Source organism: Sycon ciliatum, chromosome 1 (assembly GCF_964019385.1).
Source record: "Sycon ciliatum chromosome 1, ocSycCili1.1, whole genome shotgun sequence".
Classification (NCBI taxonomy): domain Eukaryota; kingdom Metazoa; phylum Porifera; class Calcarea; order Leucosolenida; family Sycettidae; genus Sycon; species Sycon ciliatum.
In genome coordinates this window covers 73,545,014-73,563,675 of record NC_088643.1, presented here as the reverse complement: position 1 = coordinate 73,563,675, position 18,662 = coordinate 73,545,014, and the positions used below count along the sequence as shown (strand labels likewise).

General features: G+C 46.9%; 2 protein-coding genes across 3 annotated transcripts in view; both read left to right on the top strand.

Moving 5' to 3' along the window:
* The first annotated feature begins 3,784 nt into the window (after positions 1-3,784).
* On the top strand, positions 3,785-12,548 carry LOC135805357 (esterase OVCA2-like). The gene is made up of 10 exons (XM_065319381.1): positions 3,785-3,888; positions 6,321-6,343; positions 6,674-6,744; positions 7,146-7,190; positions 7,479-7,603; positions 7,890-7,902; positions 8,568-8,636; positions 8,942-9,082; positions 9,645-9,704; positions 11,456-12,548. Exons 1-10 carry the CDS (start codon positions 3,862-3,864, stop codon positions 11,521-11,523), a joined length of 642 nt encoding a protein of 213 aa, XP_065175453.1. The 5' UTR covers positions 3,785-3,861; the 3' UTR covers positions 11,524-12,548.
* A 2,239-nt stretch (positions 12,549-14,787) lies between these two features.
* Positions 14,788-18,662, top strand: part of LOC135805355 (uncharacterized) — a 22,659-nt gene continuing 18,784 nt past the window's right edge. The window contains exons 1-4 of one of the 2 annotated variants that reach the window (XM_065319380.1): positions 14,788-15,055; positions 15,810-16,774; positions 17,275-17,460; positions 18,111-18,384. In XM_065319380.1, coding sequence (XP_065175452.1) covers positions 15,824-16,774; positions 17,275-17,460; positions 18,111-18,384 — 1,411 coding nt within the window. In that variant the 5' untranslated portion in view covers positions 14,788-15,055; positions 15,810-15,823. Of the gene's footprint in view, positions 15,364-15,809; positions 16,775-17,274; positions 17,461-18,110; positions 18,385-18,662 lie in introns of both variants that reach the window. The other variant, XM_065319379.1, reaches the window with a different exon arrangement.

Genomic DNA, 18,662 nt, shown 5'->3' with positions numbered 1-18,662 from the left:
GAGGCTGGCAGCTAGCTGCAGAGAAAGAAAGCTGCCAATCGGATTCGTGGAGATCGAGTGTGCCAGGGCGCAGCTCACAGCTGAGTTCCGCCCTGCAGCATGGTGCACTGAGGAGGGTGTTTATTGCACCGTTATAATTATACAGTCATGTACTATGTGCATGTTGCTCCTATTAGTTTTCAGTATGGGTGATTACCATGAATAATGGCAAGGCACAGACTGCAATGTGATCCAGACGGCTGAGTGAACCTGAGCCAACCGAGGAGACGTTCGTAGCGGAGAATGGAGATGAACAGGTGATGTCAGTTGAGCACAGCCACCAGGCCGGGGAAGAAAGTATCATGGCAGTAGCCTGAGTGTGATCAGTTACTTACTGGTCCAATTTACATGGAGTCGCACATGACGGAAAATGCTCTTCACTCACGGTAGACGCGAGTCGAGCGAGCTGTGACTCCCGGTGCCGAAAGGCGAGCTCACGCCCCTACATGTCTACTTCCCCTGTCTAATCCCGAATAGACGAACAAAGAAGTATAGAGCCGATTGCCCGGAATTAAAAAATTTAATAAAACAAATTGATAGAATCGAACTAGTCATTCTGATCTGGGATGCTACATGTACACTGCGTGACACATGAGGCTGCATCCCCATGCATACACGCTGTGCTTGACAATGCATCACTGCCATGGCATTGTAACAGTGGTCACAGCACTGAGGTGAAGTCATGGCTGGATACTCTGCAGTTCAACATAGCATGGGAGTAATGAATGAGGTCAGTGTCCACTATTCACTGCTGATTCTGAAACTCAGTGAAATACCATAATCACTTCCTGACTTGATTATGAATCTTATTTTGGTAATATCCCGGGCGAGACTGAATTAGAGGTTTCACATGCTCAAGAGTGCTGTACTTTATAAAGCATTCTGAAGTTTAACAGCAATTTAAATACATTTCGTTCTCTCAATCTTTAGTCTGATGCGAGTGCCGTGTGTATGGGTAATATCACATGGTTAGGTACATGGTTAGGTACATTACCATGTGTATAGGAAATGTTGCACAATATTAATGTTCCATTACGCGCAACTGTGTTATTATTATTATTATTTGGAAAGGATTGGGACACTTCCCCGACTGATCCTTTGAATTATTATTATTAGTATTATTAACTGGTTTGAGGGAAAGAGACAAACGGGAAAAGTCTGAAGAAAAAATCGACTGTCACCACCAGGACTCATATTATTATTATTATTATTGCGAGGGTCCCTGGTTCGAGTCCTGGTGGTGACAGTCAATTTTTTCTTCAGACTTTTCCCGTTTGTCTCTTTCCCTCAAAACCAGTTAATATTATTATTATTATTATTATTATAGGAAATGTGCATGGGCAATGTGGCAGGGATAGGTGCATTGCAGTGTGATTTGTTCTATCAGTACGTGCATGGCGTGATGTCTGTGTGTTGAGATCGAGATGATGTGCGAAGGAGTGAAGTGAAGGACTGAATAGGCGAGTGAGTGAGTGAGTGGTGCAGAAGAGGAAGGAGAATGTTTTGCAACAATGAGCCCCTGTTTGAGCTATGATGAGCAATTGTATGTGCGCACAGGCGACAGTTTACAAACAGAAATTGCGGCAATACACATGCAAACACATAGAAGTGTTGGTATGGGGTCCTCACTTAGCAAACAGCAGACGGAGCATTTTTCCTGTTTGGCAAAGCAGTTGCTGTTTTTCTATGGCATGAGGATATAATAAATATTATGCAAAAGAAGAAGAGGTTGGTGCGACTTTTCAAAATGTGTTCTAAATGATGGTAAATGCAATAAACTTTGGCTTGCAGGACAGTTGGAAATCCTTCCGCTTTCATGCAGGATTCGAACCAGGTACCCTACGCCTGCCTAGTGCAATAAACTAGATATTATCATACAGAGTTGCAGAATAATCCATCTCCGAGCCCGGTCTAGTGTCTACAAGTCATCCAGGGAAGAGTTGAACTTCTTGGTGCACAATGTGGTGCTGCCATCAGCCCAGTGAATAGAGCAGCTACCTGCTCTTAAGTCCAGAGTCACGTTAGTGCCGCTTGCAAACTGACGTTCGTAATGCATGCCCGAATCGGTCACACTGGCTTCGCCCAGTGGCTTACCAAGAGGCTTGGCAAAGTCGTCGCTCCAGCCCATACCATAGCACCATGATGGAGCCGTTCCATCGCAGAATGGATGGTATCCTGAACCCGGGTTAGTGCTGAACGCAAAGTAGCTCTTCTCGTAAGCTCCAATCAGGAATGTTGCCAGAGATGCGTTGACATGGTCGTTTTTCTCGCCAAAGTTGGTCTGTGCGTGAGCTTCAGCTATCATTCCAGCTTGCTTGGTTCTGTTTAACCAGCTGAGAGACTTAAGGTCCGGCGCAAAGGTGTATATTTGGCTCAGCTGTATGTTGTACTCTGGTGTTGCATCTACAGCACCCACTATAACCCGGGGCCCTGTGAGTTTCTGGGTGCGACTTATGGCTGCTACACGCCCCGCCGACATCTTCTGTTCATTGGGTTTTGTATTGAGACAGGTGCCGGCCACATCGATAGAGCAGCCATCAACCTGAGAACCATTCGTGATACCAGGGCAGAAACTAGCCCAACCGTTCTGCACAGCCGGGTTTCGCTGGTCCCAGTCGTACCCGTGATACTCTGGCAACATGTGCCCACCACCGCTGGGACAAAGCGTCCCATCTTCGTTTGTCAATCGCCAGTCTGGGTGGTCGTGAAAAGCCTCCGCACACCAACGATAATAACTCAAGCCAGCCACAGAGTTGATGTACACCAGCACTGTAATATTTGGATTTAGAGACTTTAACTCCATGGCGGCAGATTTGAAGTAGTCTTCCATGGCCTGCTCTCCAGTTAGAGAATAATATCCTTGACAATGCTCCAATGTAATCAATGAGTAATGGGAGGCGAGAAACTTGAGACGCTGAGCAGGAAATGAGCTGCTGAGTGTGGCATTGGGGTTGCACAACTGTTGATATAGTGGCACAGTGTCCCAGGAAAACTGAAGTCGATCTTTTGCAGGTAGCTGCTGTGATGGAACTGACTCCCTTGTCGCCTGGACTTGCTCTTGTTTCGCTTTGTTCACGGACTTGACTGGTCCATGTGCCTTGTTGCTTTGGCGGTGATGTGACTCTTGTCTGTGAAGGAGGTCTTCACCATTGCTTCCTGTCTCTTCAGCAGCGTCTCGTCCGTGGTGAATGAATCTGTCCGCTAGCGACTCACCATCATCTCTCCCGCTTGTACCAGTATCATGTGCGGTCCAGCTCGCAGTTTTGCGGAAAGTGGCTTCCTCGGACGGGCGGTGAAACACGACTGCACTGGCAGCTACCACTACAAGACAACTTGCCAGCAGCAACTGCGAAAACGCCATGATCGTTATCTGCATTGTGGACAACGACTTTCACTGAACTACATTCACCAATGAATAGCATTTCTGTGATTTCCAAAAATTAATAGAAAACCGGAGTAACAATGTATGTGGTCATGTGGCCTAGCGCCTCCCTACAATTATTTTTGTAAGTGATAGGAAGAGTAGATATAAGCAATGCCATGTTTCTACTCTGAGTCTTGGTGATACTACCGGTATCTACATACACGACACCGGTTCACATCACACCGGCACCAGGTGACTTGTGTTGCCACTGATCCGGGCCGGGCCGGGAGTCGTGGATGCCCGGGCTTTTACGACTCCCTGGATCACGGTATGTACCGGGGTACATGTGTCAAGAAGTTTTTTTTAATATTTCTTCACAACTCATAAGAACTGAAGGGGAGCTCACCTATTATTGTAGTGCTGACTTGTTGCTTGGATTTGTTTGCTCACGGAATACCATGGCGTCACCTGAACGAAAGCTCAAGGTGCGTGGCGTTTCCTTATCAGAATGTTGGTCTACAAGCGTTGGAATACAATATTCATGACATTGTATTGGGATTTGAAAATAACTCCCTATGCTATTTGAAAATCGGCTATTTGGACAGAAGAAACACTAGAGTATAGCAACAATGTTTTGGACAGCTCATTATTGCATGTTGGTGATTGCATGAGTGAACGTCCAAAAGAAGAAACACTGTGCAGCAGGAAAAACAAGTTTCTAGTTTCGAACTCTTTGCAAAAGACATTCTATGCTAGCTCTGCACTGTACGGCAGAGCTTTGTGCATTATGTACCAACTCTTCATTCCCAGTCAACGACCCGTGGTGGCACTAGTAAAAAGATCAAGTTGTGGCTGTTCTCTTCTCGCCGTTTGTTCAAATATTTCAAATACCGGTATTTAACTACATAGTAGTTGCCGAAGAGACAATTATTTAAATTATAGCTTTGGATCGCAGTCATGACACATACCAAGAGTAGATAAACCAGAGTGTGCAGCTCCGCATCTGTGCCGCACAAAACCGACCCCACGGCGAAGATTTTTTGTTTAGGTCATGAATCATAGAAAACCCATCATACCGTGGGTTCAGTGCTCAATCACCGTATCACTAACGGGTCGTCCACAAATATCAATATTTTTTAGAAGATATTCATTTGTTTGGGTGGGTGTGGGGGGGGGGGGGAGGGGGGGGGGGGGGTGGTCCTTCCGCTTCCAAACAGGACTTGAACCTGGTACCCTCTGTTTCTCAATCATGGTCTTAGACCATCCCACTATGTCTGCCTGCCAAATATGCTAAACCAGCCCCAGTAAATTATTTCAACATGTAGGTGACTGAAGAGAAAAAATCAGCCAGAATATTGGCCCATGTCATTGTGTAACTGTTACGCGCCCGATAGGTAGTGTCCAACCGAAGGGAAGACTAGTGTGGCTTTGATTTTTCACAAAATTTATCTTCATAGATCAGCTGCACTGTACCCAATGATACAGTGATGGATGGAGACAGTATGCTCAGTGATACAGCGATGTAGACAGTATGCTCAATGATCCAGCGATGTAGACAGTATGCTCAGTGATCCAGCGATGTAGACAGTATGCTCAGTGATACAGCGATGTAGACAGTATGCTCAATGATACAGCGATGTAGACAGTATGCTCAATGATACAGCGATGTAGACAGTATGCTCAATGATACAGCGATGTAGACAGTATGCTCAATGATACAGCGATGTAGACAGTGCAGTGGCGTCGGAAGGTGATTTAGTGTGGTACGGTCAGCCATGCATCTGAAGTACAGTTTACTTGTTGGGAGGGTTTGCTCTGCTGAACACTTTAGAGTCCGAATCAGTGCATTTGTTTAATTCACGGGGTGCCTGGGACAAAGAGCGGTACGGTCAATACCGTAGTGGCCGTAGCATGTCCAACGCCCCTGCAGTGTCTGATGCTACAGTGATGGAAAGTGTGCTGCTCAGTGATACAGCGATGTAGACAGTGTCTGATGCTACAGTGATGGAAAGTGTGCTGCTCAGTGATACAGCGATGTAGACAGTGTCTGATGCTACAGTGATGGAAAGTGTGCTGCTCAGTGATACAGCGATGTAGACAGTGTCTGATGCTACAGTGATGGAAAGTGTGCTGCTCAGTGATACAGCGATGTAGACAGTGTCTGATGATACGAGGGCTAGCCTTGTACTTATCTAATATAATATTTACTATAATGCCGGCCCAATGATACATGTACATGTACCACAGTGCTGGCCAAGGACAGCCTAATCCCACCACTCACGTCAGAACTGCAGAGTGAGTTGAATGATGGATGCGACGTGCCCTGAGCTGGGTTGCACAGCTGCAGGGAGTCAGAGGCTGCTCCACTCGGGGTCCACAAACTGACAAAGCGCACCAGTGGATGGGTAGCCTTGGTAATTGTGCACTAACTGGGATGTGCGTGTGTGTGTGTGTGTGTGTGTGTGTGTGTGTGTGTGTGTGTGTGTGTGTGTGTGTGTGTGTGTGTGTGTGTGTGTGTGTGTGTGTCAGCTGTGTGGTGGATACCAGGCTAAAATTAGTGGCGGTCAATTCATCAGCCTTGCAAGCTGTTGAATGGTGTAATCCCAGCACTAGTTGCTATGTATAATATAGCTGTTCGCTATCATTGCTTCTGCGATGGGCAGGTCTGAGGTGTGTGTGTGTGTGTGTGTGTGTGTGTGTGTGTGTGTGTGTGTGTGTGTGTGTGTGTGTGTGTGCGTGCGTGTGTGTGTGTATGGTGTGTTTGTGTATGCGTGTGTGTGTGTGTGTGTGTGTGTGTGTGTGTGTGCGTGCGTGTGTGTGTATGGTGTGTTTGTGTATGCGTGTGTGTGTGTGTGTGTGTGTGTGTGTGTGTATGCGTGTGTGTGTGTGTGCGCGCGCGCTATGTGTGTGTTAACAGATCCTGTGTTTACATGGTTACAGGTGAGTGAGAGCAGTGCATGGTTATATTGTTGGCACACATACTGTTTTGAAGTACCTGATTCACTGAAGGCTATTTTAGAGGTGGCATATCATGCATACAAACAGACTCACTTGCACAACACGGTCTAAACACATGTAGTATTGGAGAGGAGATAACCTGGTCAGTAGTTGTCAATGTGTTCACATTCACATGTAGGAGTATGGGGCTAAACCCGCTGTCCAACAGTACATCTGTCTTTTTAGAGTTTGTGGGCAGGCACGGGTAACTTGCTGTAATTAAACAGAGTGTGTCTATGCAATTGTGCTCTGTGGCCGCCTGACTCTTTGCAGGCAATGCGGAGTCACATTCAGAGAGAGGACCGGTGCACTCAGGAAGATGCTGAAAAGCATGGCCGAGTTTGGTGAGTTCTGGCTGCCCAGTTCCTCCCTACACAGTACATGGCATTTAAAAAAAATATAATTAATTAATTATGCAGCCACATTCCAGGTACTGTAAATACACAAAATTTCGACATTTAGGCAGTGATTTATTTTCGGCACGGGGTCCATACTAGTGCATCCCCAAAAGTCAATGTGAACACTTTCATCAGCGTTTAAATTTCTGTGTTTTGTGTCATAGCTGCTGAAATTTTGTATATTTACAGTTCATGTATCAGGTATGGCTGGAACAAATGTTGCTGAGACATATGCCAGGGTCCACTCCACGTATAGACCTGTGCACTTGCTGGTGGAGTTGTCATGCTTTGCTACCATTAGAAATAATTATAATTATGTACCCTTCCATCCGTTTCTTTTCATGCAGTTTTTGTGACTGCTCCCCATGCGATTCCTGGTAGTGAAGACTTGGGTAAGAGCTTTCAAATGAGTACTGCAATTTCAGACGTGGTTCGTGAATCACGCCACATACTGGATCTGTTCTTTCTTTCCATCAGGTTGACTAGTTTGTCTTGCATGTTATCTTCTTGTAATGTGTGCTGTCATGTGTGTAAATTCTGTCATCAGCGAAGCTATGCTTTTACATTGACATGCATCATCTATGCTCTATTTTCAAAACTCTGCCCTGTTTTCTTCTAGAAGTTTGCTGTTGCAACGTGGATGCCGTATTGCTCTTGCCATTGTTGTTTTCCTTGCACAGAAATAGGCAAGCAGTATGGCTGGTGGTTTTCTGACTCGTCCTGTTATGACTGCAATGCGGAGACATGTGTTGATATTGGCTTCGATGATTCGGTGGAGTTTTTGCGCCGTGTCCTGAAAGAGCAGGTGAGTCGTTCTTTGCAATGGTATCTGTGTGTGTGTGTGTGTGCGTGCATATGTGCATGCATGCATGTGTGTGTCTGTGTGTGTGTCTGTGTGTGCGTGCATGCGTGTGTGTATAGAGGGGTGTAGGTGTTGTGGTACTCTGGGAAGCCCTCCAGCACACAGGTGCACTAGCTCTGGCTGGTCAGTACGCTCTCCTCAAGTTGAGTTCAGCATATTGGGTTCTGATTTGGCGATACTCCTCTAACTCGGAACGTCTGTTTCCCTGTTTCTTCTTTTTGTGTTCCAGGGTCCGTTTGATGGTAAGCTATGTGTGTTTTGTGGCTGCCGAACAGGAGGAAGGAACCTGTTACCCTGTCTTTTCTTGCCATGGACTATGTTGTGCAGTTTCGAATCACAAAGCACACGTGTGGCCAGTTAGATACTTGTTTGGTGTCCACGATGTACACCATGTCCACGATGTACAACACTAATTACTGTGCAATTACTTCACTACTACCTGACTGCTCGAGTTGTACAGTCAATCTCGGGAGGAACGACCCCGGGTATAACAACGACAGCTCGTGAATAACGACACAATCTTTATATTTGCAGTGACCACTTTACTGCATGCTTTTAACAACTCACGGATAACAACAGCTCACGAATAACTACAACTCACGGATAACAACAGCTCGTGAATGACGACACCCTTCTCATGCCCAGCCGGGGGTTGTTATACGCCAGTTTGACTGTACTTTGAAGTGTATCAATCTGCTCCACTCGTATGCTCTGCTAGCAAAATTGAAAAGCAAAGTGCTTAGCCATAATTATATTGAAGGAGAATGCCTTTTTGATAGTGATGTGCTCATGACAATCAGTGGCGGTGTATGGTTCTTTGTGTTGAGAGTATAGCTCGCTGTAGTTGTGTAAATATGGCTCTGGTGGATTTCTTTGACTGTGTTTGTTTGTTTGTTTGTTGTGCCAGGTGTACTAGCTTTCAGCCAGGGTGCATCGTTTCTGGGCATGCTGTGTAGAATGCAGATGTCTGAACCAGGTACGAGTAGTACAGTGCGTTTGTATGTGCATATCCGGTACATAATGATAGTCATAATGCACGCGTACCCATACTCGTATTATACAGTAGTTTGCCGGTGTGTAGTAGGAGATTGCCAATGGCCTTTCAACAAACAGTCATTGAACTAAAAAGCACAACGAGCTGAGTTGTCGTTGGATTTTTTGTTTCGGTCTGTAGAGCTGGCTAAGTGTATGCCCTAGCTAAAAGTATATCCATTGTCCTCTGCCATGCAGTCGGTGTTGAAATCTTGTTGGATGTCCTGTTTTACTTGCTACCCTATGCAGAAGTCTTCAATTTCAAGTTTGTTTTGCTAGTCGCTGGCTTCCGCTCACTACAAGAGGCTCACCAGCGCTACTACAGTGCGGCCAAGATGACCATTCCAAGTCTGCATATGATCGGCGACACCGACAAGGTTATAGTATCCTGTAAGTGTGTGTGTGTGTGTGTGTGTGTGTGTGTGTGTGTGTGTTTATGTCTGTTGGTTTGTTTTTCGTCTCTCTGTCTGTGTCTATGTCTGTCCATCTGTCTGTCTTTCTATCTGTCTGCCTGCCTGTCTGTCTATTTGTGCACGCTATTGCTCTCGTGTCTGTATTTTGTCCAGGCATGTGCTAGATCTCCAAATCTTCTGTCCATCCGTTGCGATCTGGCCTGCACCTAATTACATGCACGCTGTATCAGTGTGCGCTTTGTGCTCATGCTCCTATCCCACTACATGTAGTTAGGCATGTGCTTTCCAATACATGCATTCCTTTCTAGAACAGTTTGTTTAGAATCCAGCCCTGGCTCGGTAGCCTGGATCCATCAATTCAGATCGGTTCTGATTTGGAAAGAGAGGAAGGAAACTTTCATAACGACTATGAAGTAGCTGGGTGTGCTATGGAAATCGTTCTTGCTAGTTTGGACAGGAATTTTCTTTAGTTGTGTTTTCGTACGTTCTGACATCGTCCTTGCATGCCATTCCTTTCCTCTTTTTCCCCCTTTCTCCAGCACGTAGCGATGAGTTTGCGGAAATGTTTGAAAACCCGGACATCATTCGACATCCCGGAGGTGAGCTCCAGCTCTGCTTCTTTTCCTGATATTGGTTCTTGCATGCTAGTCTGTCGTGTTTGTGTGTGTGTGTGTGTGTGTGTGTGTGTGCGTGTGTGTGTGCATGCACGCGTGTATGTGTGTGTGTGTGTGTGTGTGTGTGTGTGCGTGTGTGTGTGTGCGCGTGTATGTATATATGTGTGTGTGTGTGTGTGTGTGTGTGTGTGTGCCAGCTAGTTCGGTTGGTAGGTACACTTATGCCTGATTGTGTTGGGTCTATTGCCAACAGGCTCGGCTGCTTGAAGGTGTAATGTTGTACCTGCCACCTTTGTTGGTTCCAGGGCTCATATACTTTCTATTTGAAGTATACATACCTGTTAACCATGGACTGCTTCTGGCTAGATTAACTCTTGTGTAATCAATGGTACTAGTGAAGCTTTCATCAGATCCACTCTGATGTAGCCACTCACACTACAGTCCATTCAGAAAAAGATGGACTTCTAGCTTTTGGCCATAAATGGGTCAAACTTTGAGTTTTTTTAGAATTTTTTTGGCAATCCCCTATGGAATCCTCTTCCAATTATGTTTCTGAAGTTTGTTTGTCCAAGAAGCAAGCCATAGCAAGAATAGGATTTCGGCCAGGTTTTGCCCCAAAAGCACTGAATTGGGAAAAACCATCAAAATCCAGGCCGTTTGACCCCGCCTGCAACAGTGCATTCTGCAGTTCGAACCCCAGTTTAGGCACCCTTTTTGGACCCTTTTTTCAAATTTCAAAGTTAGCAGCACTGCACTGTGTACGATGAAATCACGAAAAATCGCCAAATACGGGAGCTCGCCAGAGCCAGGCCCATCTTTTTATGAATGGACTGTAGTAGCAAGTATTACCTTCACTGGGGGCAGGGGTAACTGCAGTTGGATCCCGGGACGGATACCCTGATGCCGTCAATCCTTTTTCTGCACCTTGTCCTCGCCCACTTACTGAGGTGTGGTGAGCCCATAAGTGGGATCATTTTTAAGTCCACCCAGAGTTTTGGGGATTTCAGGGGGTGTCGGCCGTTGGGCGGTTCAATAGCCAATTGAGGAATCTTTCCAAGATTCCTTTTGAGTCTCTCTCCCCTCTCCCGGGGGGACTCACGTGACCAGTTTTGGCAGTGAGCAACAAGTACAAGTACAGTGTGTGTATGTGTGTGTGTGTGTGTGTGTGTGTGTGTGTGTGTGTGTGTGTGTGTGTGTGTGTGTGTGTGTGTGTGTGTGTGTGTGTGTGCGTGTGTCGAACGAGAAGAGCTGCTGTAGTCAAAATAAGCACCTGGGCCGTTGGTGCTTATAAGATGTCCTGTAAGTTGCTCACTGGCCTGCTAGTTTGAGCCGGGGAGTTTTAGGTAGTATGATACCATGTTGTGTTACTCCCTGGGTGCAAAACTCAGGCAAAGTAGTAAGTTTAAAAAATGTACACTCGCTCCTGGTTTTTGTACTCAAGTAACACCAGCTCTGAGATTCTGTCATTGCCACAGATTCAGCCTCTATTCTCTGTGCACTACTATTTTTCACAGTGGCATGAGCCATTGCAAAGGGATAGCTTTGCTTTTCCGCGTTACCCTGAGAATCTGTGATCGGGTGAAAGAGTTGCTGCCCACAGACATGACTATTACTCTACAAGTATGTTATATAGCGTGGTCTGCCAGTAAAAAGAATGCTGCTGTGCTTTATAGAGAGACCGCTGACTTATGGTCTGTGTGTTATCTGTTGTATTTATTTCCATGTCCTTGTTGCAGGTCACTTCATTGCTGCCTCCTCTGCCCAGAAAGACGGCTTTAAATCATTCCTGAAACGGTTTGTCTAGCTTGACCATTGCGAATAGAACTATAGCGGAATCGGCTTTTCATTTTTGCATTCGGTGCTGACTGTTAGTTTGGCAGCGATTCGCTGGTTTGAAGTGATTGGCAGGCAGTACGTCTTGGCCCGGTATGAATTGCTGTGAAGTAGCCAACTTGCCTTGACCTATCACGTTATCTGCGCTATTGCCTTGGTCTGGGACTACGCTATTGCCTTGGCCTGGGACTGTGCTGATGCCTTGGCCTGGAATCACCGGGCTATTGTACCGCTGGGCTACACCTTGGCATTGGGTGACATGTTCAACAGCCTTCTCGATTTGCGATGGCTTCCCAGTGAGGTAACGCTGTGGTCTGCTGCTACTGCAGCAGCGACCCTACTCCAAGTCCCGGATATGATTAGCAATGCTTGCATTGTCGACCAGCACTGCAGTCCTTCCGTTGAGGCCGTGTTTTCACTTTTCACACAGTTCGAGCATTCCAGCTGAGTCACAGTTGAGCTCTGCTCGTACCAAAGACAGACTGCGCCAAACGAGTGTGGTCTCCGTGCATTTTCAGCATCGGCAGAAGAACCGCTCGCACTGCTGTAATGCATACGCATATATTTATGCTTTTCGCTCACTGGTATGAAATTGTTATTGATTCTCTAGTGAGCAATGACACCTCAGCCGGTCTTTATAGTGACAATCCTACATCACGTCGTGGGATGCATCGTGGCTCTCTCTCTCTCTCTCTCTCTCTCTCTCTCTCTCTCTCTCTCTCTCTCTCTCTCTCATTGAGTGAGTCATTGTCGTTCATCACGTGTCCTCTGATCATCCTTTTTTTTTTCTTCTGGCTTGATTCTCTGCTGCAAAGTTTCTTGGTCCCCTCCGGTTTTGATCATTTTGACCCTTAGCTGAAAACTTACAGAATGGGTGAGTTTCTGTCAATCTCTTTGCCATTGTGTCTGTCAGCAAGTCATTACATGGAACTTGTCTGAGTATGATTGTCGATGATGATGATGATGATTCTCTCACTGAGTGCGATCCAGACTAAAGTGACTGTTGTCCTGTTGTGGCGAGTGTTGCTTGAAAGTGCTACGTCACAGCCTGCCACTGAGGAGTCATGACAGCGCTGACTTTTGGATCCATGGAAGTTTTTAGTATCCGGGATCCGTACACGTTTGAGTGCATAGCTTTCTTTCACATCATACTGCCACATCCAACGGTATAGAGCTTATGCGAATGATGCCATGGAGCTGAGTCAGCGGAACCTCTGATGGGCACTATGACATAGTGTATGCAGCATGAGTCGCTAGTGCAGCTCCGTGTTGCGACTTTGCCGCCAAAGCATTTCAACTGATGATGCAATCGCATAACCTTTATAGTATACCCGGTAGTGACTGGACTGTCACTGGACTGTCACTGGACCCTCCCTATCTGGACCCTCCCTATCTCCTACCAATTCCTGCACTCGCTCTCAGGTATCTTCGTCTGTCACTCTACCAAAAGCTAAAACTCGTTTCGGTCTCTTTTCAGCTTCTTTCATCGGTTCCGACCGCTGGAATGTACTCCCCACTGCAGTCCGCTCATGCTCTTCACTGCACCTATTCCGTAATTCAGTACTTTCATTTCTAGGGTACCCTGTAAGAAGGCCTTAGGCCTGTGGGGATTGCCCTATCAAAATTTTGATAATAATAATAATAATCTGCCAAACGAGTCTGATATCAGCTTGGTACCAGTGAGTGGTCACCAGGGAGTAGTACAATACAGTCGTCCCTCTCTAATCCGGCACTTTATAATCCAGCACCCTCGATAAACCAGCACAATTTTCAGTAGCCAAATGTTTCTTCATGCACATTGCAGCAGTAAATCAGATTTGTTAATCCAGCACCCTCCCTAATCCAGCAGATTTTCGTGGCACAAATGGTGCCGGATTATAGAGGGACCACTGTAGTACCTGTAATTGCCAGTTATGGCTGCATTCAGTGTACTACTCCCTGGAAGTACCCAAGTGGGAACAGTGACTTTAATTTTTTTAAATTTTTTACTTAGTAAGCACACAGCCTACTCCTCAGAAGGGGAGGAGACAACAAATTATACTATAAGTATAACAAAACAGCAGGGAGAGTAGGGGCTGCAAAGACTTATCAGATATCTACAAGTACAATTGTGATAAGGACTGTACAGTCATGTACATAATTCTTGCCAACCGCCAAGCTTCGAAGAGCCTACACACCAGGGAGTAGTGAAAATGGTATTCCCTCAAGCCTGCTAGACACAGTCACACACTACATAGTCATCATGGTCATTGACATAACATTCGTCATTGTTTGTAGCACGTAGATCTACTACTACTACTACTTAAAGGGGAATTAAGGCAAAAATCAAAATTTCACCAGTTGTAGTCTTCGGGGTGCTGAGTCGAATGGTCTTGGTCCGAGAAAGCTGAGACGCTCCCTTCCTACTTGAATCCCAATCGAACTCGCGCACTTCCACCGAAACTGGGTGACTGCGCCCTACGAGATGGGGATTTGTATGCAAAATGTCACTAAAAGCGCCATTTCGTTCTTATAAAAGCACGGATGACGCGATTGGCCCATATGTTGTAGTCTTTTGGACGCTGAGTCGACTGGTTTTGGTCCGAAAGGCTGCGATGCAGCGTTCCTCCTTTATTCCCAATCGAACATGGTTGAAGAAGCGGTCACGTGCTCCTGGGTGCCAAAATCACCTGGTCACCACGCCAGCAGGCGACAACTTTCACACCAAGGTTCAACTCGAGTGACAGGACTGCACCCAAAAAAGGTCAAAACAGGCTGTAAGTTGTACCCTGCAGGCACGGTGACCAGGTGACTGGTGTACGCAGGAGCACGTGACCGCTTGTTCAACCATGTTCGATTGGGAATTAGGGGCGAACGCTGCATCGCAGCCTTTTCGGACCAAAACCAGTCGACTCAGCGACCAAAAGACTACAACATATGGGCCAATCGCGGTCATCCGTGCTTTTATAAGAACGAAATGGCGCTTTTAGTGACATTTTGCATACAAATCCCCATCTAGTAGGGCGCAGTCACCCAGTTTCGGTGGAAGTGCGCGAGTTCGATTGGGATTCAAGTAGGAAGGGAGCGTCTCAGCTTTCTCGGACCAAGACCATTCGACTCAGCACCCCAAAGACTACAGTACAACTGGTGAAATTTTGATTTTTGCCTTAACTTCCCCTTTATTTAATGTGTCTACGCCGCTGACTAGCCTGTCGATGACTCCGAGTGACTCTGCAGAGTATGACCATGACCATGATAACTCTGCCTCTGCGCCCGGTTTTTTTTAGTTCACACTACTGTACTTGGTAGCTCCACCGAAGAGGTGTGCGGTCTTGCTGCATCGGTAGTACGAGTGGAGCAGAGTTACCGTTGCCAGGAAAACTGAAGATTTGATGCTCTGCATTTCCACTACCGGGTCGAGTCTGGCCCGAGGAACGGCGCAGAGCTAATGACCTACCTACAAAGTACCTGGGAGGCTGGTTCGGTGCGCAAACGCTGATGGAAATAGACGCTGCTTTCGCCTAGTGAGTGTAATTTCGGCCTGACTCGTGTGCGCTCGATGTATCATCAAAGATTCAAAGCAACAGAATACCGCAATTATTTTCCTTCGACTGGCTTTGCCGCGAGGCTGCACAGTGTAAATCTACCCGGTAGATGGGCAGAAACTGAGAAAGTAAAAACTGCCTACAGTACAGGTACAAGTTACTAGGTAGTTTACTGTTGCAAATGCAGGAAGTCAACTGTGGACGTGCAGGACGAAGGAGATTGCTCTAGCCTTCTTATCTAGGCTCAGTTCAGTTTCGCGGGCTTGCTGCGCGACGAATAACAGCTGGTAAGAGTCCACAATACAGTCCTGCAGTACAGACAGTCGATAACTAACTAATACTTGGCTTAGGTAGGGAAGTAGTTAGGGTATCACTGTCACTGAGCGATGATCAGAGTGACACCGTGGTGCCGCAAAGCTGCACAGCCAGTTTGCAGGACTGCTTTACCCAGAGTAGATCAGACAGACTCAGTACACACTCTCAATGCCATGGTTGAGACAGTACACACTCCCAATGCCATGGTTGAGACAGTACACACTCCCAATGCCATGGTTGAGACAGTACACACTCCCAATGCCAAGGTTGCATTTCACTGGCCATGACTGTACAAGTGTGCAGTCGTAGTGGACTAGCTTGTCGACATGTGCATTTGTTGGGCTACTGGCTTGATGTTTATGCAGCCATCATGGTACATCAACGTACCTGTATTCATAATCCGTGTTTCCTCTGGCAGATCCGGTTTGCAAGATGGCGGATTTTAGAGTTGCCGGGCAATCGGTGGTCGACACCAGAGCAGAGGAGAGCAATGGAACACCAGCTGACATGCTGACACGAACCAAGGAAAAGAATGCAGTGACGATACCCACGAAGAGCACGGAGAAGCACGCGCCACCGAAGCCCGCCACTAGAAGTGGCAATGCGATGCCTGCAAGCCGTACTGCCCGTGCAAAAGCGACGTCAAGCACCAGTGCGGTCGAGGAAAGCGGCGAGAAGAAGCAGCAAGCTGACGGTGGCGATTCAGCGGTGATGTCATCAAAACGCTGGCCGTTACTAGTGGGCGAGGGCAACTTGTGGCAAGGTGAGTGCGACTCCTTGTCCAGCGCAAGCAGCAGTCCACGCAGCTCAGGCACCTTGTCCCGCGCCAGCTCACCCGACCTCGTGGCATCCCCGGTGACGCTAGAACAGCGCACGCTTCTGTCATCCTCACCGTCCGTAACAAGCTGGGAATATTCATCAGAGTCTGACCGGTCCGTAACATCATCACCTACGTTCATCATTGCCACCACTGGATCAAAGTCAAGAGCACCTAAAAAGTCAAGAGTTTCAGCAAACGTGAAGTCCCAGCGACCTCCACCGAGGCGAGTGAGCAGATTGAGTGCTGCATCAATGCTTGATGCAACGGGAATGGCAGTTAACAATTTTCAGTTCACGGATTCCGAAACTGAATTCGTTCCGTCCCCGAACCCAAGGTTATCGGCTGGAGGCACACGGCGGACGTTATCTGACTGTAGCTATGTAAGTGGCAAGCCGACAGAGGACGATGATATGTATTCAGATGACGATGGCTACACCACCTCCCGGGTGAACTTGAAAAGCAAATCAAAACAGGCGGCAAAGAGACGGCTTGAGAGAGCCAAGGATCAACAGAAGAAGATGGGGATCAAAAACAAATCGAAACAGAAGGCAGCATCTAAGAAGGTGAGTGCAGATCTCATAATCGTGGTGGCCTCTGTACAGATGTGGTGATTCTAACCAGGCATGGGGTGTTCATGTGAGATGCTGTTGTGAACACCTATCTATAATGGTTACAGGCAGCTGAAACTCTGATCACGTGTCCCAATTTCCCTGGGAGTGCACAAAGTGACGACGTCGAACATCATCGATGTTTCCTACTTCAGTAAAGATGAAATCGTTGCCAACCAATCCGCTGTATGGTGGGGCTGCTTAGAATAGGAGGTTGAAGCGCTACAACTGTAAATCAAGAATTTGTTGGGGTGTTCGATTTCGAGCAATTCAGTCCAGACTGATCTTTCATCCGAGAGTAGGTCTTGTAGGACTGCATCAAAACCAACCAGTTAGTTGATTCGTATGCGAAAGATTCTGCTTGTCATGATGGCCTGAAAGTAGGTTGTCCTTTCCGAAGCCTTTTCTTATCTGAGTTTTACTGCATCATTTTTCCTGTATTTGTACTGTCACAGCTGGAGCAAGAGGATCTCCTGGCGGTTCTGCCATTCAAGTTGGCATTCTATCTTCTTGGTTTTCTTGACATCCGTAGTATTCGGGACTGTCTGCTGGTCAACCGATTTTGGCACACGGTTGCCACGAGAGTACTTCTGAATCGAAGGCGGAGAAAGCATGTACCAGGAGTAACTGCCGTAATCCGCGTAAGTTTCTTGAGCTCTGTTGGCAGTTCATGAATTCATCAATACGATATAGCACAGTATTCATTGGTTTGAGGGAAAGATGCAAACGGGGAAAAGTCTGAAGCGAAAATAGCACAGTAGTCATACTTTCCATTGCTTGCATTGTAGCCCAGTGGTAACAGTACGGTATAGCCCAGTGGTTATGCTGTAGCCCAGTGGTTATGCTGTAGTACAGTGGTTACATTGTAGCCCAGTGTCTGTGAGTGCAGGTGTCCACCACTGGCCTATAGTGGGGTGTATCTGTATGTATGTCTGCATCTCTTTCAGCATTGGGACAACAGTCAAACAATCTTGGCCTCTGCTGCTGCTGCTGCTGCTGCCACAGGTGACCATGTTGACAGTGGTGTTGCTGCTGCTGCTGCTGCTGCTGCTGCTGCTACTGCTGCTGCTGCTGCTACTACTACTGATGGTTTACAGTTCTGCGGTTTATCACCATGCTCTTATCTCGTCTAGGGCCCAACACATGCCGCACACTGGATGTATCGGCTGTCCATATTCCAGTGTCAGGAACTTTAAAACAGCTGTGTAGCATGATGTCATTGCTACAAGAGTGGATGTCACAGTCCTGCTCTTTGCCGCCTTTCTGTGTTTGTCTGTTTCTCACCTTTCAGAATGGCAAGCCGGAAATCATCAACCCAAACTATGCTAGGATGCGCAAGCTATATCTTCCTCGAAATCCCTGTTACTTCATTCCTCGCGAGATACAGGAACCGGAAGTGAATTACATCCAACCGTATTCCAACGACTGCGTGCCCAAACGGAAGCTAATCAACCTCGCCAAGCATGTGGATTTGTCAGGCAAGAGCAAGTGGGGCTATACATTGCACGAAGCCAACGCTTGTCTCATGTCCTACGTTGTTCCTCAGGAGAATCTAATCAGAGTGGGTAAGAAAAGAAATACAGCCTGCAGCGTGACTGACGTTACTTCCTCTTGTATGTACTGGAACTGGAGCAAGGGGAGACTCTCACTGCTTGTTCCAGTGGCAAACGTCAGCTCTGGCGCAGGCATCAGTGTACAATGCTTGTGCTTTAACATCACACGGTGTGCGTCATTAGTTTTCTGGCGATATCACCGGCATGTTAAAATTACCGTCCTGTAACTGGAAGAGGTGAACAATACCTAACTCTCATGGCTCTCTCTCTCTTTGCTGGTGGGGTTTCCC